The 25,031-nt window shown below is 41.0% G+C and overlaps 2 protein-coding genes across 3 annotated transcripts in view; both read right to left on the bottom strand.

Moving 5' to 3' along the window:
• Window positions 1-1,308: 1,308 nt before the first annotated feature.
• The window catches only part of Lpcat2 (lysophosphatidylcholine acyltransferase 2), a 61,414-nt gene continuing 37,691 nt past the window's right edge, over window positions 1,309-25,031 (bottom strand). For both annotated transcript variants that reach the window (XM_006984049.4, XM_076571704.1), the window contains 3 exons: window positions 9,715-9,813; window positions 5,866-6,001; window positions 1,309-3,302 (listed from right to left, as the gene is read on the bottom strand). In XM_006984049.4, coding sequence (XP_006984111.1) covers window positions 3,118-3,302; window positions 5,866-6,001; window positions 9,715-9,813 — 420 coding nt within the window. In that variant the 3' untranslated portion in view covers window positions 1,309-3,117. The remainder of the gene's footprint in view (window positions 3,303-5,865; window positions 6,002-9,714; window positions 9,814-25,031) is intronic.
• Window positions 12,955-17,216, bottom strand: Capns2 (calpain small subunit 2). The gene has a single exon (XM_076571705.1). It carries the CDS (start codon window positions 16,831-16,833, stop codon window positions 16,087-16,089), a length of 747 nt encoding a protein of 248 aa, XP_076427820.1. The 5' UTR covers window positions 16,834-17,216; the 3' UTR covers window positions 12,955-16,086.

A 25,031-nucleotide genomic window follows, 5' to 3' on the forward strand; every position in this document is an offset into this window, starting at 1 on the left:
GGCTTTCTACAAGTAGACTACCTTCTTCAATGATTGCTATATAAAGACCAAACATCCAAGGACTTTCACAGCAGACAGCTTGTCTAGTCCATACAGTCCATGTCCTTCCATTTGAGAAAAACACACTGCCTTCAATTAACCATCCTGTGTTTAGAATGATATGATGGGGGTTCCTGGGCCTGGGAATCAAGCAGCTTTTCTGCTGTGCCTCATGCAGAGTGGAGAACACACACCTTCCAAAAGGGGGCCATTCTCCCTTAAACACCCACCAGAAGTGGGATGGTGAGGTGGCTCACTGAAGAAAGCCACTTGCTGCCAAGTCTGATGACCTAGGTTCACTTCCCAGAACTCACATGGCAGAAATAGAGAACTGACTCCAATAAAGTTGTCCTCTGACCTCCACACAGGATGGTCACAGCATGCCTATGCCTCCACTCCCAAATAAATGAATGTGGGTTTTTTTTTTTTTGTTTTTGTTTGTTTGAGAAAAGGTTTCTCTGTGTAGCCCTGGCTATCCTGGAACTTGCTTTGTAGACCAGACTGGCCTTGAACTCAGAGATCTACCTGCCTCTGCCTCCCGAGTGCTGGGATTAAAGGTGTGCATCACTGCACCCAGCTGCAAATGTAATATATCCATCTACAGCTATCACCACTAATTTTCACACCTGGAAGAGGAAAGTTAACCACGCATAATGCAAACACCTTGGTCTCTAAGCAACTTGGTACATCATAATCTCCCAAGAGAACTATTTTGATCGAAATGCGTTTGGTTTACAAAGTGTTTTAAGAAATAATATTTCTCATTTTCCCTCTACAAATTAGTATATGTGACCATACATGTGGAACTTAATTTCTAACCTTCAATCTTAAGAGGAGGAAAGCTTCTCTAAAAGAAAATTTCAGGGCAGGAAGGTCCAGGGCTGCTCAATCGGCCGAGTATTCAGCCAAGTATTCATCCGGTCAAGTCAAGCCCCTTAAGAATAACAACATGAGGCTGCAGAGCTGGCTTAGTGGGTAAGAGCCTTGGCTGCTCTTCTAGAGGACCCGGGTTTGGTTCCAGCACCCACATAGTGATTAACAACCATCCATAACTCCAGGTCCAGGGGATCAATCCTCCTTGGCCTCCATGGGCACTGCACACACATGATGACCAGACCAGACACACATGCAGGCAAAAACATGCACATAACATAAAAAAAAAAAAATCTAAAAACCACCACTACTAAAGACTCTACTTTGGGTAGAGTCTAAGTTTTTTCTGTAGAGCATAATAACATCAATGAAAAAAAAGATGAACTACATCCATAATTATGTAAATTCAAACTGTATTTTAAGTAAAAAAGTATATTTGAGGTAAACATCATAAAACCAGAACTTTGTCGTCGTCAAGTTTTACATTGCAAATTTGTTTGTTCATTGATGAAATCATAAAATAGAAATGCCATACTGACAGAAGTGGAGGTCTACAAACCAGGAAATAGTGGAACCATTTTTGAGAGCTCCATAGAAAGCCTCTAACTCCTAATGTTACTCTCCCATGATTAGTAGATTAACATGTGGGCTTTCTGCGCTCACCTAGTACATACATTCACCACACATGGCAGGTATCACTGTAAACATTACTTAGCATAATTAATTAGTTAAGCAATTGCTTCCGCTCTTCTAATGCCTCTTAAAATGCTTTAAGACACATGAAAAGCAAATAATTAATACACTTAAGGATAAAACTTTGTTACTCAATTATTCAAATATGTCTTTAGCCATTAACTTAGAAGACACTTGCTTCATGTGTAAAAGTAGTTCAAAATCATGGTACTTGACTAAATACAGTCTCCAACACTTTCAGGAGACTTTGGGGCCTCAAAACTAACTTTAAAACTCTAACTTAAGGTGGACTGTCTAATAGATTCTGAAACCTAGCCAGAGCAAAGAATTTGGTTTCAGAGACTGAATGCAGAATATTAACCAATTATTTTTGTACATTCTTTCAATAAATTGCTTCTTTATTCAAAACCTGAAATATAAGTGATATTAAGAGTATGAAGACATGGGGCCCAATAAAAATGGCATTTGGAGAATTTTTCACCTAACCTAGAGGGAATATGTTGCTGCTGGATTTCTGCCTGGGCATAGACTGTGGCCATACAATGACAAACTTTTTGATTCCTTGGCTGTTGGTGACACATTGGAAGCCTCTGTTTTCCATGTGAATATTTCTGACACACTCTAAAGTTTGAGAGGAAAATTAAACTCAATAAAACTCTCTCTTGGATTGGATGGTACAAAATACTAATTTGACCAATATATAAATAGAACAAATCTGATTTATTTATTGGGAAAGTGCTACCTTCAGAACCATCCAACTCAAATTAAATTCAACTCTGTAGCAAACAATTCATTTTCTCATTAGGCAATCACTGTTCCCTTCAATAAGGTAATTCCCACTCAGCTTGTGGCCACAGCAGTCATTTCAAAACACGGTCCCTTCTACACTATGGATAGCGTCAAAGGATCTGCTGACCTTAGCAGGCATTTTAAAGAACCTTGCAATAGAGATGCATGTCAAGGGGATTGTGTGCCCTTAGAAAATGTCATCTAGCTAAGGGTGCACTCCCCTCTCCTAGCCGGTGACCGACCGAGGAAACTGAAATTTAAATGGGAAAAGAAATCTGCAAAAATAGAGATAAAAATTCTGCTATGTTTTTCAGATTCCTTATCCTTATTTTCAGAAAGGAAAGTAAACAGAGAAAACATAGTATTATTATTATGTGAAAGGGCTGAAAATCATTTGTACTTGCTAAACTCACGGCATTGACTAATGCTGGCCCATACAGAGGAAGACTAATGAGTTTATTATGAAAATTGAACTGAAAAATTCATAAAAATATACAGCATTTATCACCAGTTAAGGCAACTGGTAAAAGTACAATATAAGACAAAAGGAATTTACTTGATATATGCAGGTTAATAAAAGTATTTTAGGAAGAAAATATATCATTTTAGTAAAAAAGCTGTCTGTTTTGAACATCATTACTTAGTAAGTACATTTACAATATTGTCAATCAACACCTTTCCAATGGCAGGCAGAAGCACAGCTTTCCTCCCCGGGAACACAGATTAATCAGCCTTTTTGTCTGAGGTGCCCTCCTCATGGTTCTCAGGACTGACTTTATTACTAGCCACAGACCGAGCTGTCTGGACTTCATCTGGCAATGAAAATACATGGCTTGTCTGGAGGTCTAAGTACGTTGTAAATATCTTGGCATATTCTGGGTGCTTTAGGGCAAAACTTTTGAATTCCTCTAGAAGAAAAAAAAAATCAATCAGTTAGGGTGTTTCTTCTTTTGGCACGATGAAACTTAACAAAAAGATCTTAATCATGCAATTATTGCAGAATCCTGTTACTCAACTCAAAAAACTGCTGATGAGAATATGAATTATACAACCGCTCTGTAGGAGTTTTTCCAATATTTAGTCAAGCTGAAGATACATGTTTTAATGACTCACTAATTCTTTTCCAAGGTACACAACCTATGGAAATTGTGAATTGCACCTGGGAGACATATATGAAAACATTCATAGCAACATCATTCATAACAGGGAAAAAGGAAAATGGCTCAGATGTCTATCAGCAGCAGCAATGAATAAAACTGTAGCATATTCATGGAGCATAATGACCGCAAGGAAAGCGGGTGAGCAATGATGATGAGTTTATGACTCTACGCACTAAGTGAAAAATGCCGCTACAAAAGAACACAGATTATAAGAGCTCATTTATATAAAGCTCAAAACCATAGACAAAACTAAAACATGTCAACACTTATTTTAAGAAATACTTAAATACCTCAAAAAATTTTTAAATTTGGACTTGCACAATATTAGGGGAAGGGAGAGATTCTATGTATTCTGAAAAGAAAAAGGCTGAACTGCAAACAAAACTAAACACTGGCCACTGGTAGATCGCCAGATTGGCCATGTCCCAGTGGATGGTCCCATAGCTAATTGGACTCAGTGGGTTATTTGCAAAAAAAAAAAAAAAAAAGGAAGTAATGCTGGAAGGGACATGTACCAAGAGGGCCTGAAAGAAGTTACAGAAAGAGAACATGAGGGGTGAATATGATTTAAAAAAAAAAAAAAAAAAAACCTCTATATATACATGTATGAATTTTTTCAAATAAATATATTACTTATGATCAGAATAAATCATATGAAAAAAATGTAATTAAAGGAAAAAAATTCCCTGGGAATGGTGACATGTCTCAGCAGTCAAGAGCACTTGCCCTTGCAGAGAACCTGGATTTGATTCCCAGCATCCACATGGCAGCTCATAATTGTCCATTATTCTAGTTTCAGGAGATCCGTTGCCCTGTTCTGACTTCTGTGGGTACCAGATATGCATATGGCCCACAAACATCCATATAAGTAAAAAACTCCTACACATAAAATAAATAAATCTAAAAAAAAAAAAAAACCAAAATAATGTAGCATAATTCTCTAACAGATTATTTAAGCTGACAAAAGTATGGCTATCTACAAATAATTTTAATGGAATTAAAATTATTATCTCTTCCAATGAAATACTTTGTCAAAATTTGGTAATTCTGGGGCTGGAGAGATGGTTCAGTGGTTCATTCCCAGCATCCACATGTAGGCTCACAACCTTCTCTAACTCCAGTTCCAGGGGAGCTGATGCCCTCTTCTGACCTTCTTGGGCTCCTGCATGTACATAGTGCACATGAACTCACAGAGGCATACAAATAAACACATAAATTAAAAAAAAAAAGCTTTAAAAATAGATATTCATGAGTAATAGAGAGTGTTATGGAAGCAAATAGCCAAAGAAAATTTAGTTAACATGAGTTTTTGAAGATTCTTTTTTAATGAACTCAATAGATTCATGGCCCTTTGCATGTAATTATCGAAAAGAGAATATGGGGCAGACAAAATGCCAGTAACTAAACACAGAGTAAGAGAAGTATGTGACCTAATTTCCCCATCCCATGAGCATTAATAAGCTGAACCTCTGTGAACACCTTCAGAGCAATGTAATTAGGTAGTTCATGTCCCTCCAGCTAGAGGGGAAAGCTTGGGGAAGATAAGCCAGCCTGGCATCCAGGACCATATCAAAGCTAAGCAGGAAACAACACCTAGACCTCTGCACAGAGGTATGTTTCTCAAAGACTACACTGGGAAATACAGGGAAAGTGATTCAGCACCATTGTTTTGATGTAGGGTCTTGAACCATCAGGAGGAAGGAGAAGCCAATGCATGGGTCTGTGTCTATACACAGTAACACAGGCCTTCTTCTGTCATGGTCACTCCCTCATGGGGGTTGCTCTAGGATGCCAAAGACAAAGGCTGCCCACGTTTACATGAACAACTACATGGAATCTCAGTAAAGATTCAGCTATTGCTACTGTCAGTGCCTTGGTCCACACTCCTCCGCTGCAATTACAGCCTAGCTTGACTGGCTTACTCAGGGCAGCCTGGCCACACTCACAGCAGATATGAAAGGCACTGAGGTATAGTCAATGGTCCAGGATCTACTGCCAGACTCTTTGAATCCTGGCTCTGACCATCTTCAGGTGGACAGTCTTCAGAAAGTTACTTTGTTCTTTGCCAAACACAGATATGAAAAAAGCAGGATACTGATTAAACAAGTTTATATACACAAAACATAAAAAGAGTAACTGGTGTGTAAGTTTTCAATAGTTAGCTATTACTATCACCATCATAACAATATTACAGTCATCATCATTGCTATTACCAATAGTTAGCCAAGGGAAACACACTCATCTGACTCTCAGTTAATAGCCTGGATGCTCTTCTCATGAATGAATGGGGATTTTGGGATTGCTTACTCACCATAGGAAACAGAGTCCCCCTGGGCAATTTCCCTGAAGAGACCAGAAACTTCAAGGTTAGGCACTCCAAGAGAAGCCTGCAGAATGGTGCAAAACTCCTCTTCTGTTATGTAGCCATCCTCGTCAACATCAAAGAGCTGCAAGGGAAACAGCACACAGAGGTAGGGCCCTGAAGCCTACTGTGTTGAACTGCATTGGAAAGCAACGTCTTTAATAATGGAAATAGTTACATGTATAGTTACAGACACATACATAATGTATATGCATGTGAGGGGGCAGGGAGAGAACAGTCTCTGCTACTCTTAGAAGACTTAAAAACCGACACTAGTTTGGTAATGGAAAGAGACAGAATTAGAATAGGGGCTGTGCCAATGGTGCATAGTAAAAGACATGGGAGCCCTGGAGGGACATGATGACTCTTACCCGGAGAGGTCCACAAAGGCTGTCATTATAGTTGGCTCTCATGATGCAAAGAGATGTTCCCAGAAGATAAAAGGAATGGTAGGTGAGTCCCTGGGACTTAAGTCCAGAGACTGATGGAGAAGCCAGAACCAGATCACGGTGGATGCACATGGCCCCGCCTAATACTTGCAAGTGGGAGTGGTGTGATCACATGTATTCTTAAGGAGGCCTCTGAAGCAGAGTGTGCAGGACAGGATGGGGGCAAGAGTCTTTTTCAAGCAAGGAAACCAAGCGAGTCTAGGTGGACAAGCAGGACAGGAAGGGCAGGCTGTACAAGAGGCACAGATGGGGTGCAGAAAAGGTTTGTAGTGATGGGAAGGGGCAAACAACTGGAGTTTTCTAGCTGGGTGGCTGAGGAGAAACCGTCATGAGAACTACTGCCAACTGAGGTTAGAGCTGCACCTAGAAAAGTTAAATTTGAGTTAGAGGTGCCAGGAGGAAGAAAGGGAGGGAGGGAGGGAGGGAGGGAGGGAGGGAGGAAGGAAGGAAGGAAGGAAGGAAGGAAGGAAGGAAGGAAGGAAGGAAGGAAGGAAGGAAGGAAGGAAGGAAGGAAGGAAGAATCAGCTATGAACTCAAGAGATTGAGACTTAGGTAGAAATCTGGGTAAGACCTGAAACCACGGGTGTTGCAGCTTGTCTGTCGAGAAGGTATGGAGTACAGAGTAAAGGCACAGCCCTGGGACAGTCACCGTTGAGACATGTGGACAGAAGAGGAACTGAGACTTAGAAGCAGATGACTGTGTGTCTTCTGAAGCTAACAGGGTTTTAACAGAATGAGACTTGACAGTGGTAACAGGCACCGGACTACATGCAAAAGCAAGGAGAACTAAGTGTTTGCTAGATTTGGTAATTAGGGGATGAGAAGCTTCCAGTTTCAGAGAACCAAAAGGGAGGTGGCAATGAGAATCAAGGAACAAACCAGTGATTCACGGTGACGACTGGCATGGGCATTTCTAAGAAGTTCCAGAAGAGAGGGCAGGAGACGGGCAGCTAACACCAGGCATTGTGATTGTACTTAGAGGTGGAAAGAAAAGCAGTGGCCTAGGGAGGTGAAAAGCCACACAGCGGAAAAGGAGTAAACAATGGATAACGAATAATGAAAATCCTGTCCGGGTATTAAGAATTTTTCATTAGAACTTCTTCTTTATAGGCACTGATCAAAGGTGTCCAGTTCCCTTTACATGTACTAGTTCTTAATGTTCTCAATATACTTTGCTAACAGGTGCCACTGCCAGCCCCCTTAGACACCAGCAGCTGAGGCCCAATGAAGATAGGTAGTTCTGTCCCAGGGCATAAAACCTGTAAACGGCAGAGCTAGCAAATGCTGGAGGTCAGGACTGAGAAAGGCCCCGGTACTTGAAATCTCTATTTCAGACCGAACATTGGATCAAAGACATGGAAAAATTGGCATTAGTAAGGTCTGATAATCATGGAAAGAAATGTAAGTGAATATTTAACATCGAATGAGAGAAAAAATACATAGCTCAAAGTTGGGGTTTGTTACCCCAGGAAGGGAAAACAGGCTTCTGGCCAATTCCCTGCTGTTGAGCTTTTAACTGGGGGTGAAGGTGACTGGAAAGAGAAGAACTGACAGGTTGTCATAAATTGTAGACCGCAGGTTCCTTACGTATCTTAGACTTCATACAGTAACTGCCAGGGCTCAATGTAAAGAGGAAATAAAAGATAGGAAGTTAGCTATAATGTGCTTACCACAGAAAAGGATGGGACAGGATTCTATATACTAGGAAAGCAAATAACTAACTGAACACAAAAAACATGTAAAAATATTCTCAAAACGTAAAACATACTAAAAAGGCAGCTTTAGATAAACAGTGTGAGCTAGGCATGGTGGCCTGTCATCCTAACACTCAAAGGGCTGAGACAGAAGTACTTCAAGTGTGAGCCAGCCTGGGGTATAGAGTGACATCTTGTCTCAGAAAAAAAAAAGTAGATAAGTAAATACATAAAGAGATAGGTAAATAAAAACCAATGCAAATCATGACCCTTGACACAGAGAAAAATGAGCTAATTATAGATGTAAGTCTTCCTTTCTTCCATCTTCAAATCAAGATCTAGGCTGGTCAAGATTTTCATGGTTTCTTTAAAAACAGTAATTACTGTGATTGAGGGCTAACTTTGCTATTGGGTCTTTCATTGGCAAACCAAGAGTGACTATTTGCTCAGCTAAACGTGTAATTACACATACCACCCCAAAACAGAAACAGAGATGTCTGGATTGGGGTGAGTTAGCTCTCTGCGTCATTGTAGGGTTTTTGATGAGTAAAGTCTAAAAGCTGAAGGTTTGGAATTTTGGGGAAGAGTCTGGCCCCTGCATCATGCCCATCTGCTGCGCATCAGTCACCGGGTTTCTTTACATCCAGTTCGCTCAGTTTAAAGCAATCTGCAGTAGAAGGTGCCCTGGGGTGCTTCCAACAATGATAGAACACCCCCCCCCCCAAGCCTCTAAAACACAAAAAAGGAATCTTGGCCAAGAGAAGTTTTTAGATACTAGAGAAGGGGAAAGGCTGGTTGGAACCACAGTGGGATCTCTGTCTCAGAGAAAGCCAGGGAGAGAGAAGAGGAGGAGATGGGAGAGAAGGTCACTGGCTTTCATGCAACACAGAAGTTGAGGCTGTTGCTGTACAAGTCAATGAACCCTGCTTGGCAAGGCCAGTGGGGAGATGAGGGGCACTGCCTCAGTTGAGAGATGCTCCATGATCTCAGAACTCGGGACACACAGCGATGAAACACTACAGATGAAGCATTTCCACTCCCAGGACATGTGCTTGAGTGTATAGCATGTGTGAGTGGCCAATGCAGTCCGGATCGTCACAATACACAGTTTCCTCAAGCTTTGCTGGGTATAAGAAAGATTTTTTTCTCCTAATTTAGATCCCTCCACTATGCTGAAAATATGTTGGATATTACAGTAAGATCAGCAGGGTAGAAACAGGGTATGTTGGCCTGACATCACCACACAAGATAAACTCCAGCACCAAAGTGCCACTTAAATGATCTAACAGATGCAAAAAGAAGGACAGATCAGTACTTTCTAGATGAATTAGGATGAGGGGCAAGGAGTGGTATTTATTTATAAATCTTACTTCAGGACTTCAAAAGAGAGCTGAAAAGAAATAACATTAATTTGCCAAATCACCTGCTCTTCAGCCTTGATGCTCACACCTAGACTGCATCCACTGTTGTTTAAATGGAAGCCTGTGTTTTCTTTATTCTCAGTAGCAATCGACTTAATCACATTATCCTCCTGAACATGTCACAGCAGATCTATAAACTCGGGGAACAGATTCACCGACTTTTCAAATAATGGAGTTAGAGTCAACACATATTTACAAGGCCAACTGAGATGTGGTCAGTGGGGTTGGCAGTACCTTAAATGCCACCTGGATGATCTCCTCTGTGTTGGCAGGGTTGCACAAGACAGCCAGGCCGATCACATACTCTCGGAAGTCAATACTGCCATCATTATTCTGTGGAAAGACAGCCATCAATTAGGAAGGCAGTTATTGGGTTAGCGTTAGTCACACCAGGTGAAGTGCAAGCCTGCCGCATAGCACTGCAGAATCACGCACTGGGACACTGTGGAGAGAAGCTTCCCGAGAACGACGGCAAGGGAAGGGCTACCCATTGCCAGTTCAGGAGGCAGAACATGCTACATCCAATAATAACTATAAATGCTTACCCCCGAGGCCATGGAAAGCGACCCACCGACACTCACTGTGGTGCCTAAGTTTGGAATTGCTTTCTTTGATGAGGACCCTTCAGGGAGACAAGGACTAGGACTCTAATCCTTAGTGGAAATGAAGCTTTGGGTCCTGCCAAGATGGCCATCACCAGTGAAGGAAAAGAGGGAAACTGAGGCATTAATCAAGCTGCATTCTTTAGTTTTTTGGCTTAATTTGGAGCTGATGTGGCAGACCCAACAACCCTTGGGGAATCTGTGGTCCCAGAAGTGCCCATACTTTGGCATCAGTGAAAACCAAACACAACGAGCATGATACAGTTCAGGAGGGGTGTCATGACAACAGAGAACAAAGGATGAGTGATTCCACCCAGGCTGGCACATAACTTAGCTACCAAGAGAATGAGAGCTTACGATAAAGAGGAAAAAAAGAACGAGGCTTGGTGGTGCCCACATTTAATCCCAGCACTCAGGAGGCAGAAGAAGGTGGATCTCTGAGTTCGAGGCCAGCGTATTCTACAGAGTGAGTTCTAGGACATCCATGGCTACAAGATGAAACCCTGTCTCGAATAGAGAAGAAAAAGGAGGAAAGGAGGTAGGTCAGAACACAAGGGACAAGAAACAGAGAACAGACACAAGAGGAAACAGGGGAAAATGAGATGGAGAGTGAAAGAGGAAGACTGAGGAGGGGGAGGTGAAGAGGACTATGAGACTCCCAGATGTGAGAATCGTTTTGGTAGCACAACCCTCAAGTGAGGAAACTCCCGACAAACCGTGCACCAGCGACAAGACCGGGGCAATACTTCATCCCACAGGTTCACAAAGGACACATGGCATCATCATGCACGGATCGCCACCTTCACACAACCAGCAGGTGCACCTGAGAAAGGGGGTGTCCACAAAAGCCCCTGACCTGGAGGGTGGCACTCTATAAGCACATTTTCTAGGGAGGATTTCACCAGCCTCTCAACAGCCAAACCTCAAAAAGTCAAATCACTTTCTTCATATTGCTTTATCTTACTGCAGGGCGGAAACTAAAAGGAATAATTTAATTTCATGTTCCCACCAGAAAAGCAGAAACAGAGATTTTAAGATTTCCCCCAAGTATTAGGGTTTATTTCTAAGACAAAACCTAACGTCATTGAACTTCTCTATTTGCCTAGAAACCATCTCTAGGATAACTATTTTTTTAAAAATAACTTTACTGCTGTATAAGTTATATCCAGCTGGATGCATCTACTTGAAGTGTCTGACTGAAATCCCATACACCAGGTAGTCACTGCCACAGTGAACATCGGTATGTCAGCACCATGGAAGCGTCCAAGAAGATAGCATCTGAAGGAGCACAATATGCTTCTTGTACGTCACCATTTAATTCTTTACATACTGAACACAGTGGTTTTTCATGAGCCTTAGATACTGAGGAGCTTACTGAATTAGAGCAAAATTGCTCTACGTAGGTACGCTTCCTATGCAGTTGATTTCCCTGAGCAATACAGGAGTTGTGAATGAGCAGTCCTCTCTACACCATCAACCCTGTGTGGAACACAGGTCAAGCATCCCAACTCTTTGCAGAAATAAAAATGCAACAGACCCTTCCTATTACCATAAGAAACAAGGCAATGTGCTAGTGCCCAAATTTTCATTAGTATATGATGGCTAAGCTTTCTTCAATGGACACTTTTTTTTATTGATATGATTACATAATGCCAGACCCTTGACTCACATGAGAAAGACTATGTAATTTTTCTTTCTAGTAATGTAAAGGAGGAAAAATCAATATGGAAATTACTTGCAGAGATTACTTTATTGGATTAATGACATACTACTGAGGCTTCTAAATCAGTATAATAAAATTTAGAACTGGAAAAAACTGTAGAAACCACTAGTGAAACCAAGACAGCATTTCATTTCAAGTTAATAAAATTCACCATTTCTATAACTGCAATTAAATTTAAGTAGTTTGACCATAAATCATTCACATCTAACAGTTTGATGAGGTATATTTTTAAATGTACAAAGAGTTATATAACAACATACATTCTTTTTAATTTTCATATTTTTGAATCAGTTCTGTGACTTTAAAAAAAAATTGTTCCATAAATCTATGGTAGTTTCCTTAAAACTTCCCTAAGAAGAATTATAAACTTAATAATAGCACCTGGTCTTAAAATTTTTTTCACAGCTACATTTAAATGAAGAAATAAACCTTTCAATGGAAGGTCCTAGTCATTTCTCCACATCCTTTGCCAAGGCAGAGCTGAGGAATAGTCCAGAGTTGGCACTGAGGAGTTACACCAAGTCACTGCAAAAAGAAGCATGGCCAAGCTTCAGTGAGCTCCAGCTGTGGACTTCATCCCTTTCCTGGAGGTCAGCAGGGTCAGAAAAAAGTGTGGAAGGAGTTAGAGTGAGTCCTGTCACCCAGCACCTTTCACCTGCTGCCTTGGCCTCTAGGAGCAATGGGAAGCCCAGGTGACTTGTCCTTGTATTAGCTGTTTAAAATCTCAGGAGTGGGCCTAGAGAGACCACTCTGTAGTTAAGAGCACTGGCTGCTCTTTCAGAGGACCCAGTTTCAATTTCCAGCACCCGCTAACAACCATCCCTAACTCCAGTCTAAGGGGATCTGATGCCCTCTTCTGGCCTCTGCAGGTACTGCACATACATGGTGCATAGCCATATCCACAGCCGAACATCCATACACATAAAAATAAATTTAAAAAAATCTCAGGAAGAATAAATGGCCTGATTCTCAGGCATCAGTTCTTTGAGGCTGTTTCAGAACTTAATGTATTTTGTCATTTAGAATCAGATATTTTATAAGGTTTTGAGTCTTCTATAAGATTTTATAAGATTTAAGGATACGATTTTGAATACATTTTACAAGGGTTAGTTCCCAAGGATGATTTTTCTTTTTCTTTTTGTTGTGTTATAATTGATATCATCTTTGGGAATGAGAGATAACCAATGTTCTCAGAGTAACATTCAAAACATTGCCCATAAAATATATTCTACTTGTCTGCCTTAAGTCTCCATCTGTGATGACACATTGTACCCTGAGGAACACTATTATTGTTGATCTCAGTAATCAAAGCAGGCAAGGAAAGATATCCCAATTATGTGGGTATTCCAATTGGGAGTATATTTCTACCACATATATAAGAATACTATCAATTTTACTGTAATTAAACTATTTTAATATACTTAGCATTATGTGAGCATTTTCAAATGGTAATTCTGACATTCTCCAAGATCAATTCACATTCAGGTACAGGGTTGCTCTGAAGATAAAGCTTTAAAACCAAAACATATTCCTAAACATTATGGATGTTTTTTGGAAGTTTCTTGCTTTCAGATAAACAGCACACGGTTCCTTTCTATGGTTTTATAGGTTATAGAACTTAGTGGATACAATCAAGATAAAGGTATTTTCAAAGTTAGATGCAGTCTTTTGAAATGTAAATTTGCAGATAGCACAATTTCATATATTCTTCTCTTTCTCATTCTCAGTTTACCGCCTGGACTGTATTCTTTAATATTAGACATTCACTGACAGTAGAGTGGATGAATCAAAAGCCTTCGTCATAGGCTAGAAGTATTTTTCCATATAGAAATGGATAATTTTTGCATGGGGGCTACAGAGATTGAGAGAGGGTCTTATGTAACCAAGGCTGGTCTCAAGCTCACTAACTACATAGTCACAGCTTGACTTGAACTCCTGACCCCCAGCCTTTATCCCAAGTGTGACGATCATAAACATGTGACTCCATGCCCAGGGACATGGTACATTTTTTGAAGTTGCAAACTAATACGTTCTTTAACCTTGAAAATGAAGTTTTAAATGATAAACATTGAATGAAAACTTAGAAACTCAGTCCACTGTTTGAGCTGTTGGTTCTATACAATAGCCTAAGACTTTCCTACTTAGGACAATCTTGAGTTTGGACTAAATCTTCTAGTATCTACAATGGGGACTGGGGTAATTTAGATACATTTTATATGAATGTAGAAAACAACAGAAGAGAAACTTAGGTGGCTTCTGGGTGTTTTTCATGCACACGTTAGAGGAGAATCATGAAATAGGTATTCTCTTAGCTGGAGGAATGAGGGAAATACTTAATGCCACTTCTAGTAGCGATGACAGCCTTAACTTGCATAAAACATTTATGATGAAATTTGGAGGGAAAAATACAAGCTCTTCATTGTCCTTTCCACAACCACAATGTGGAAATCAAATTAGAAACATATTCTGAGAGTCCCGATAGACATCTTGGCAGTTTTCTCTCTTTCCTGGCTACTCCCCTGCTCCCGTGTCTGATGTATTCCTGAATTTATTCTACAATAGGGAGGCTGATATGAGTATGTGGTTGCTGGCAGCAGCCTCGTGCTTATATTCCCACGGCTGGTCTAAGCAGACTATCAGACCAAGTTAAATCACAAGTTCCTTTAAGAAAGTAGATGTGATCTCTGTGCTTGGCTCAGAATCATGTGTGTGGTAGTTCATAAATACTACATGATGGTGGTGATGGGGCACACAGAGGCTCAATGTCAACCTTTCCCAACATCACTGGGGCTTTCTGACATGAGCTCCAGACCTCCTAAGAGGCCAACTACACCATTTCCATAGTTACAACTTTCTTCTAAATTAGTTTTGATCTTAGAAGGACTCTCCAAAGCGGCCCAGGATGGAAACAATGCATCAAACACAGCAGAGAGTGAAAAACACTGAAGACTGGGGCATGGGTGAACAAAGACTTGCAACCAAGCCTCGTGTGGGTCCTGAGTTTTGCTTGCTTGGTCGTAACAAACAGCTCGTACCAAAACAATAAAGCCAGGTTAAGAGTTATAGACCAGAAAGGCTGGTTTACTAAGCGGTAGGGTGCCAGGTTCTCACTATTCCCATTTTCCCTTTCTTGAATGGAGGTGGCACTGACTCACCTGCTTGGCAGTTCTGGCTGAGACAGATTTGAAAAACACGGGGAGCCAGGCATGATCTAAAGCGTTTAGAACTGTCAGCTCGGCATTAGCATGATCTGAGGAGCTTAAAGAAGAGGGTTTAGAAGAGACTCACTTCATCTGGAGGAGGAGTCAGTCACTCTTGCTAAAGGACTCACCCTGCAAGGCTAAACTGTAGCCAGGCCCTCCAACCACCGCAATAAAAGTCGGCAACATTTGCTATCTACGCTGCTCCACATTCCACTTCACTGACTGCTAATTATGTGTTTTTTTCTATTCTTTTTTTTTTTTCTCCCTGCCTGTTGTTTCCAAAGATAAGCAAAAGAACTTTCCTTGCTCTAAGGTAGGGCAAGATGGGACAAGAGCTGGCTACCATCACCTGGGTGCGCCTGATTTTGTATGAAGTAAACATAAGGGTGATCATTTTGATTCATTAAGATGGCTAAAGATGTTTTGAACAACTGGAATACCTTTTTATTCCTCAATGCCGTTGACTCTTTACAAACACTAACACAAAGCTGCTCTGTTTGTCTTACTAGAAAACAGCCAAAGGACTCTAGACTTTCAGGTAGGCGCTCGATGTCTTTTATAAAATGATACCCCTGAATAAAATAGCTTAATCTTACATTTTTGAACCTATCACTATACAATAAAGTAAGCTCTCTAAAAAGTACACTTCTTCATAAAGACCAGATGTGAAATTATGAGTAGGACAGTCTTTGATCTTTCCTTCTCAGCCTTTCAAAGGGAAAAAAAAAATCCTACCTCCTGATGCTTTCTTTAGTCCAGGATCGTAAACAATGCTAATCCATTCACCAATAAGTAATAACCAATAAGTCAACAGTACCTCCTCATCACATGTATATGTCTCTACATATCACCTCTCAAAAAAACCAATATACAAACCACTCAGAACACTTTTTGTCCAAAGTTAGTTTTAATTAAGCAGTATAGTGTAGACGATCAGGAATATGCAGCATTATAAAAGAGTGCTACCCCCGCCCCCTGGAAATGGTAGCTGTTGGGGGGAATATGAGCCATGGCTCACACAGCAAGGCGCTCTGCAGCCCTGTCCTGCATGGAGGGTCTCTGTCTCTCTCTATCCACTTCAGGAATACATGGTCAGCTGCAGCCATTCTCGGATGGACACCTGAATCAGGCCGTCCGCATCACGATCCAGGGACTTGAAAGCCCGAAACATAGCATCCAGACGGACCAGGCAGGAGATGAAGTTGTTGAAGTCCATACTGCCATCCTCATCGGCATACCGACGGACAACCATTAGGTAAAGCTGCTCATTGAGCTGGAAGCCTGCCGCCTGCACAGCACTGCGCAGCTGGGAGCTTCGGAGAGAGCCAGAATGGTCGCTGTCATACTGCTTAAAAACACACTGCCACTTCTTGATGTTGTTCCACAGGTACTTAAACTCCTCAAAGCCCAGCCTCCCCGTCGTATCACTGTCCATGACCGACACAATGCTCCTGCAGGTGTCAAGGCTGAAACCATCGGTCTTCAGATCTTTGTGCTTGGAAAGGACTTTGTTGAGAATATTCATCAGGTCCTTGGCACCCACCTCCATGTCGGGTCCAGCCAGTTGTGCAAACTGTTGCCGAAAGCGCCTGACTTCCTCGCTTTCCGAGGCCTCCACAGTGGTAAAATGCCGCTGCTGCGGGGGAGGCGGCTCGGGGGTGTACTGAGCAGCAGCCGCCTCGCTGATAAAATTGACAATTCCTCCAATGATCCCTCCGATGTTGCCTCCGCCTCCTCTTCCCTGAGCACCTCCTCCAAGAAGGCCTCCGAGAGCCCCCCCAAGACCCCGATCTGCTCCCTCCAGGATCGCCTTTGCCAGAAACATGCCTGTGGGTTAGCGAGCAGGTGTGATAGCGGCTAAAATCCTGGAGATGGTTTGGAGAGAACTGCAAAAGCCTCAGAGTAGCGCGCATGTGGAAGAACTGGCTTTTCTGTACCTGCTTAAAACTGCACCACACCCATGAGGAGATGTTTCATCTCCAACCAAAGTTGCTGAGTTCCGCTGGGTCCTAGCACCAGCCATATTTTCATGGGCCTCAGTGGAGTTATTTTTCCATGTCTTCAGATAGTCCACATTAGAATAATATTTTAAATAGAAAATATAAAACTACAAATTTCTATGGCATTGTGTTCTTATTTTTATTAGCACCCAAAACAGGACATGAATTTTCCTCAAAGGGGAAGGTGAGTGACTCAAATCAACAACTTCTTAACCAAGGGATATTTACTTGGGGGTTGAATTGAAGAATTCTTGGGCATTTGATACAGATGTTCTCCTTCCTTTAAGGTTTCCAGAATCCAGTTCTTAAGAACAACTTGGTAGAGGCGTCTTTTTCAGCCAAGGTCTCCAGATCCTTCCCTCAGAAGTTTGGTCTGGAGGTTGGCAATGGGGTCCATAATTAATATTTTTGGAACCTTTTTGAGGCTAACACTTATGCAAACAATATACTACATACGTATGTGTGTCTATGGATCCCTTGGTGCTAGAGTCACAGGCAGCTGTGCTGGGATGTGGGTGTCAGGCGAATCCATTCTCCATTCTCCGCAAGAGCAGGGCAGGGCAGGGCAGGGCAGGGCAGGGCACACTCCCCAGCCCACAGTGTTAATTCTTATTTCTTATTTAAATGTTCGAAGGAATTCACCAGTGAAACCATATGGCTCTGGGCCTTTCTAAGTTACTGACTTAGGTCTAAATTTAACTTTGGGGCTAGAGGGATGGCTCAGCAGTTAAGAGCACATACTGCTCCTGCAGAGAACTAAGTTTGGTTCCCATCACCCATATCAGGCGACAGCCTCCTTTAACTCCAGCTTCTGGGGATCCGATACCCGTTTCTGGCCTCTGTGGGCACTGCAGGCTTATGCACATAAACACACACACACACACACACACACACACACACACACACACACACAGTTACAAATCAAATAAATTCTTAGGAAAAAAAGGCTGGTTCATTGAGTAATTAAAAGACAAAGGCTGGGCGGTGGTGGCACACGCCTTTAATCCCAGCACTCGGGAGGCAGAGCCAGGCAGATCTCTGTGAGTTCGAGGAAAGGTGCAAAGCTACACAGTTCGAGGGCTACCAAGTGAGATCCAGGAAAGGTGCAAAGCTACACAGAGAAACCCTGTCTCAAAAAAACCAAAAAAGAAAAGAAAAAAAAAAAGACAAAGAACTTTCACAGATTTTTCTGAGTCTTCATGATTCAGTTATGGTAGGCTGAGTATGTATAAGAATTTCTCCACTTGTCCAAGTTATCCAGATGGGTGGTACGTAGTTGCGCACAGCACTAATTGTTATTTCTGTAAAATTAGCACTTATGATACTTCTACGATTTCCATTAATTCGTCTGGCTTCCTTGTCTGTTGTTTTTCTTCAATATTGCATTTGTGAGATTTGATTATATATTTCTAACAAGCATTTTCAGAAGTCAGCATGTGATAGGTAGGTCTCAGACAATACTCCGATAAGGCCTACCTTTGATATGCTCCATCTGAATTCAAGTCCTCCATTAGTCTTTGAAAGGTCTAATGGTGAATTCAGAGGAAGAGGGCTAGGACTCAATGGTTAAATTATTATGTCTCTTAAGAACTAGGGAGACAGTTCAGTTAGCAAAGTCTTTGTGGACTGAACACAGGGACCATGTAAAAACCCAGGTGCCACAGCACACACCTGTAAGCCCTGGGCAGGTGGTAAAATAGGATCCCGGGGCTTGCTGCCAACCAGTCTGGCAAATCAGTGAGTTTCCGGTTCAGTGAAAGACACTGCCTCAAAAAGGAGAGAGTAACTTAGGAAGACGTCGACATCGACCTCTGGCCTCTACCTGTACGCACACTCACACAGTCTCTCTCTCTCTCTCTCTCTCTCTCTCTCTCTCTCTCTCTCTCTCTCTCTCTCTCTCTCTCTCTCTCACACACACACACACACACACACACACACACACACACACGATTATTTTATTGCTTAGTAATTATTTTATTACTTATTGCAAATCTGAAAAGTAATGATAAGAATATCTTTCCTGCTTGCTTTACAATGGTTCAACCTAATTTTGTATGCATTGGGCCATGGGCTAGGTGGTTAGGATAGAAAGGTAAATAAAACAGGATTGTTGTGCTCAAAGTCAAGTAGATCATAAGGACTGACAATACGTATACGCTTGTGTCCATTTGCATATATCTATCTGTAACACTAAACAATTAAGATTTCACAGATCATAATTTGGTGTTAAGATTTCATAAAATTCCTCTGGAAGACAAAAACACATTCCAGATAAAGAAAAACTCAGAAAAGTTAGCATCCATTGAAGATCATTCAGGTAACGTGCTTTATGTTGCATTACCAAGCTAGCAAAGTCACCAAAAAGAACATAACGAACTCTGCCGAGACAAAGGAAAGGGGAGCATTTACTCCAGAAGAGGTGATGTGTACGTCTGACTACAGGTGCAATCATCCTCCAAATGTGCAATGATACAAAAGGACAGTGAGGAAGAAACAGAGGGAACCAAGGATGCCGGGTACTCAAGTGGCGGTAAATGGCACACTGTGATGAGGCTCTGTTTACAAGAGAGAAAATGATGAGATAGCAACAAATCAGAACTGGATTGGAAAGGATTTGGGACCACCATGTACTGGGGTCCACCTCACAGGTTGCTGCAGAACCCCCCATAGCTCGAAGTGCGGTCAAAAGGAGAATAGATGTGAAATGACTGCGAAACTGGACAAGTCTAGAACAATAAATGGGCTGGCTATTTAGAAGAGAATGGAAATAGAAAAATCTCAATCTCTCTCTCCCTTCTGATATCTCTACACAGCCCAAGAAGACCTTGAAATTTCAATCCTCCTGTTCCAGCTCTGGAATGCTTGGATTATAGGTATATGCCACTAAATCCAACTAACATTATCATTTTTTTTTCCTTTTTTTAGGTCATGGGAACAACATCTTCAATATCCTGTCTATTTCAGACATACCCAATAACTGGCCTTATTTCTTAGGGGCACAATGAAATTACTTCTATGAACACCAAAGGACAAATGTCATTCTTCACTGTGTAGGGAAAAGTACCTAGACATTACTGCCTTCTTTCACTGTGTCTCACACAGACTTAAATCTGTTCACAAAGCTTCTTTAAGAGGAAAATGGGCTTTGTTTTTCATTTTTAATTTAATTTAATTTAATGTGTATGGGTGCTTTATTTATATGCATGTCTTTGTACACATGCATGCAGTGCCCCTGGAGGCCAGAAGAAGGTGTCAGATCTCCTAACTGGAATTACAGTTGTGGGCCACCCTGTGGGTGCTGGAAATCAACCATGAGTCTTCCAGAAGAACAGCCAGTGCTCTTAACCACTGAGCCATCTCTCTAGATTTTTTTTAATGTTGCAAATTAACTTGATAGTAGCTAGTATCATATACAATATACCACATTTTACATGTTGTTTTGTTATTTTGTTATGTTTTAAATTCCAGTAATTTATTTTCTATAAAGTAGGAGGGTATTTGGCTAACAGTTTGTCATAGATCATCACAGGATAAAATGTTGTTATTAGATGAAGAAGTCTTTTCTTTAATGGCCCATTTAATCTTCTATGGTTATTTATTAGAACATCTATAACAATCTGAGTTGCTATCTGGGAGGAAAGACCACTGCTAAAACCTGGAGAAAAAGGGTAGACCAGCCCAGACCTAATGGAAAAGTTAGCCCCAATTTGGGGGAAAGAGTTACTGAACTCAAGAGATAAACAATGATACACGAACACTATTAGAATATTATTTCTAATAGCCCGAAGTGAAAACAACCTGAATATCTACCAACTGGTAAATGAATATCTGATACAAAGAAATACTAATCAAAACCAAGATGAAGTTAATCATTGATACACACTACATGGATGAATCTCAAAGCATGTTAACTATAGAAGTCAGGCACAGGTAACTAACTACATGTTGTGACGTTCCAATTATTCAAAATGTCCAGAAAACCCAAATGTATAAAGATAGGAAGCAGATTAGTGGCAGCCACCTAGGTTCTAGCAAAGAAGCATGTGACATAAAACTTATACAGTCAGTGACACAGTCATCATATGAAGTTGACAGATATGTGCCAATACTGATTGATGGTGACGGATGCATAGCTTGGTAAATAAACTGAGGGGAAAACTTGTATTCTTGAAATAAGTTAATAACATGATTTGTAAAAACACATCTTAAGAAAGTCATTGTTTTAAATCCACAGTAACAGTTTACAGCAAAAAGAACTTAAATTGTTTGGTTTCCATGGTGCAATTAGCTAGCTCTGTGGCCATGACGTGGAACTTCCTCTCTTGGCCTCACTGCTTACCACAAAATAAAGAGAATGGGCAATTAATTTGATGCCAAAGGCCTCGGGTTCTAGAGTTGTGTGTGTCTGGATTTTTTGTTTGCTATTGGGTGTTTTTTTTTGTTTTGTTTGTTTGTTTGTTTGTTTGTCAAGACAGGGTTTCTCTATGTAGCCCTTGCTGTCCTGGAACTTGCTCTGTAGACCAGGCTGGCCTTGAACTCACAGAGATCTGCCTGCCTCCTGAGTGCTGGGATTAAAGGCATGCACCACCACTGCCCAGCATGTGTCTGGATTTTCATGTGCCATGTAATAGTGACAGCAGCAGCATTCTTGAGTTTCGTTTCCTTCTGGTACCTGTACCTCTTTCTGATTTATGTGTGTGTGTGTGTGTGTGTGTGTGTGTGTATGCATACATATATACAGATATATGTATGTATGTATAATTATCTGTATCTTGAACCTGGTTCTATTAATGTTACTTACTCCTAATCCTATGTTTACATGCTGCTCGTTTTCAAAAGTATTCCCGACTACAACCTACTAAGCACATTACTCCTCTAAAGAGGACCTCAAGGTCACCGGAAGGGTTGAGTCCACACTAACTGAGGACTGCCAACTCCCATCTAGGGGAAGTCTTTCTGTCAGGTGAGGCTTTAGCTACTTCAACATGATGTAGAGTTGTCTGAACTTGGCAGTCATTTGTTGATCAAAATGTCAGGTTGGACTAAATCAAAAGCTTTCCTAGAGTCTATGTAGACAGTATCAATTTTTTCACTATGCTGGACTCTTGCTCTGCCCAGTGTCGGGGGCGATACGGTTGAACACAATCTTTTCTTTACAAAGCCTGCTCTTTACTTCCCTCTGCTCTCAGGGGAGGCCAGCAATTGCTCACTTGCTCCAGTGAAGAAGTTTGGATTGTTTCAGCTTCTCTTTTGTTTCCTCTACTAACCTCCCAGGTACCCAAGCATTAAGAAGGGAAAGGATATAATTCTTATGTCCAGATACATATTTATAATATAATAACACACATAGAAAAATACTATGATGGATGAGATGAGAGAGCCAAGTCAACCTAGGAATTGGAAAGAAATGCTCAGACAGAGGGCTGCCAAATTTTCAAGACAACTGAGTAGAAAAGTTCACCTATCCCATCCAGAAGTAGTAGCCTTTTTCCTCAAATGGTGTCACATAAATTATGAAGTGCGTTTCATAGAGCAAGGACTGAATAACTGGACTTGAAATCAAGATGAGCTCTTCCTACAAGAACTATAAAACACTATATATATATTACTTAATCAAAACTGACATGGTAATTAAAAAGATGGGAATTTTCTAGTCTCTCTACAAACATTGAAGATACCTACCTGTGTCTTGACTTTCATCAGGATCAAAATCCCTGTACTGTGCACAGCACCTTGCTTCTAAAAACAAGGGCAAGCCAGTATGTTTGTTATTATTGGCACTCAAGACTTATACTTGGACTCTCACCAAGAACAGGGTAGATGGGAAGAACTTGGAATAAAGAAATACATTCATTCCACAGAATGAAACAGTAATACAAGATCTACAGAAGTTTACAACAGCCAGAAAGGCTGGTTTGCCAGAGTGCTAAAGTATACATAAACCCTTCCTGGGTCATACTTAAACAAAGGACATACTGCTGCCAGGAGAGCTCAGTGCTAGACAGCAGAGATGGAAATATGACACTTTTCAATGTGTTTTAAAGAAGGGAAATAGTAACCAAACAGTCTTACTAGTCGATGGTCTGTGTACAGAACAGTATTGGTTAGTAAGATGCGGAGCTCATGTCAGACTATACCAGAGGAAGTAGAAGTCAAGTTCTTCGCTCTTTTCTTGTGTCTGTGAAGACTGTTGATATACTAGTACTTCAGACTAGGGGAGGAGGGCGGGAGAGATGGCTCAGAGTTTAAGAGTGCAGGCTGCTCTTCCAGAGGACCTCGTTTTAATTCTTAGCACCCACCTGGTGGCTCACAGCCATCTGTAACTCTAGCTCCAGAGGATCTGATGCCCTCTTCTGGCCTCTGTGTGCACCAGGCATACATGTGGTACAAGGACATACATGCAAGAAAAACACCCTTACACATTTTTTTTTTTAAGTGTAGGAGGAGATTTATAAGAGGTGTTTGCAGAGGATGAACACTGTTGTTATGGTACTGGTAAGACACGGGTGTATCTATAGAAATGACTGCCCCATAATTGTTCCTGATTTAGCTAGTATTATTTCTAGATCTCTTCAAATGCTCTTAAGTTCCCTCAAATGTGCTAGCAAATAAGTTAGTACTTAATTTGAATTATTAGCATAAAATATTGAGATGCCAATGTTCTAAACTACTTTCTCAGACTTATCTGGACATTTCACTAATTTTCCAATTAACCCTTGAATAGAAGAATTCAGTCAATACTCATGAGTATAAACAAGGTCAATTAAAGCCAAAGATAAGAAGAGTCTTTTGCTTTTGTCCCTCAGAGAGATGGGACCTTGGCAAAGGAAACTACTCCAAATTAGTAAACAATGACATGGCACCTTTGGAACCTTTAAAGTTGTCTACAATCAAATATCTGGGAAGCTAAAGAACATACTACTAATAACATTTTTAGGACAAACTGATAAAAATAATTGTGCAACTTTTGTACATTAGCCAAGAATGCAGCTGGGAAGAAAGACTTTTAGGGAACCTGAGAAGGGCAAAGAGGGCAAAGAGGCATGTAAAGGGACTGGGGGGTCCCACTCAAGAATGTACAGCTGCTAAGAGATCACCAGCAACACCCAGCCCTCATTAAACTTTGAATTTACTACATAGCTACTGAGAGGAACACACTTGGAGCTGCTGGACCTCCTTGCTCTCCCATCAAATATCCTAAGCTCAATCACTTCTCTAGACTGAGGAAACAGGCCTGGCATGTGTGAGTGTGTGCACAAGGTGTGGTAACAATTACACAACTCAGCTTTTCAAAACAAAGAAAATCTTCACAGGCACAGACATGCAACTGCATTAAACAGAGCGAGAAGAGAGAGAGAGAGAGAGACAGAGACGGACAGAGACAGAGAGGGATGGGGTGGAGAGACAGACAGATAGACAGAGACTATCTAATACATTAGCCATTAATTCTCCACACTATTTTCTCTTTCAATATGTGGCAGGCAGAAGAGCAGCTTATGGTCTACATGGAAATCTAATACAGAGAAAACCATTTATAGCTGCAAGGGCGAGTGAAATCTGTCTGTATTCTATGAATTCCTTCCTCAGCTTCGGCGTCTCTGCAGCTGTATCTGCTTCTAGTTCTGATTTAGTCTTTTGCTCCCTGAATACACCACAACACCCCAGATGAGTCCTGGGCCTGCATCCATTTCCTTCTCTCTTCTTTCAAGACATCTGTGCAGGAAAACTTCACCTGTCTCATATCATCACTTTGCAAAAGCCTGCAGCTATCTATGTAGCCCCATCGCTACCTGGAGTTCCTAGAGTTCATTTTAATTGTGTATATGGCTCAAATTATGGGGCCTGCCCTATTTTCTTTTATTTCTAGTATAAAATTGAGATCGTGCTGTATAAATTGACATTTTGAATTCATTTTACTAACGTGTCATAAATATTTTACTGTATTATAAATAGATTTTCAAAATAACTAATATTTTAATGGCTTCTTATGTATTATTAACTTTATTGTCCAAAAGTAAGGCCT

This window comes from Peromyscus maniculatus, chromosome 5 (assembly GCF_049852395.1).
Source record: "Peromyscus maniculatus bairdii isolate BWxNUB_F1_BW_parent chromosome 5, HU_Pman_BW_mat_3.1, whole genome shotgun sequence".
NCBI lineage: Eukaryota > Metazoa > Chordata > Mammalia > Rodentia > Cricetidae > Peromyscus > Peromyscus maniculatus.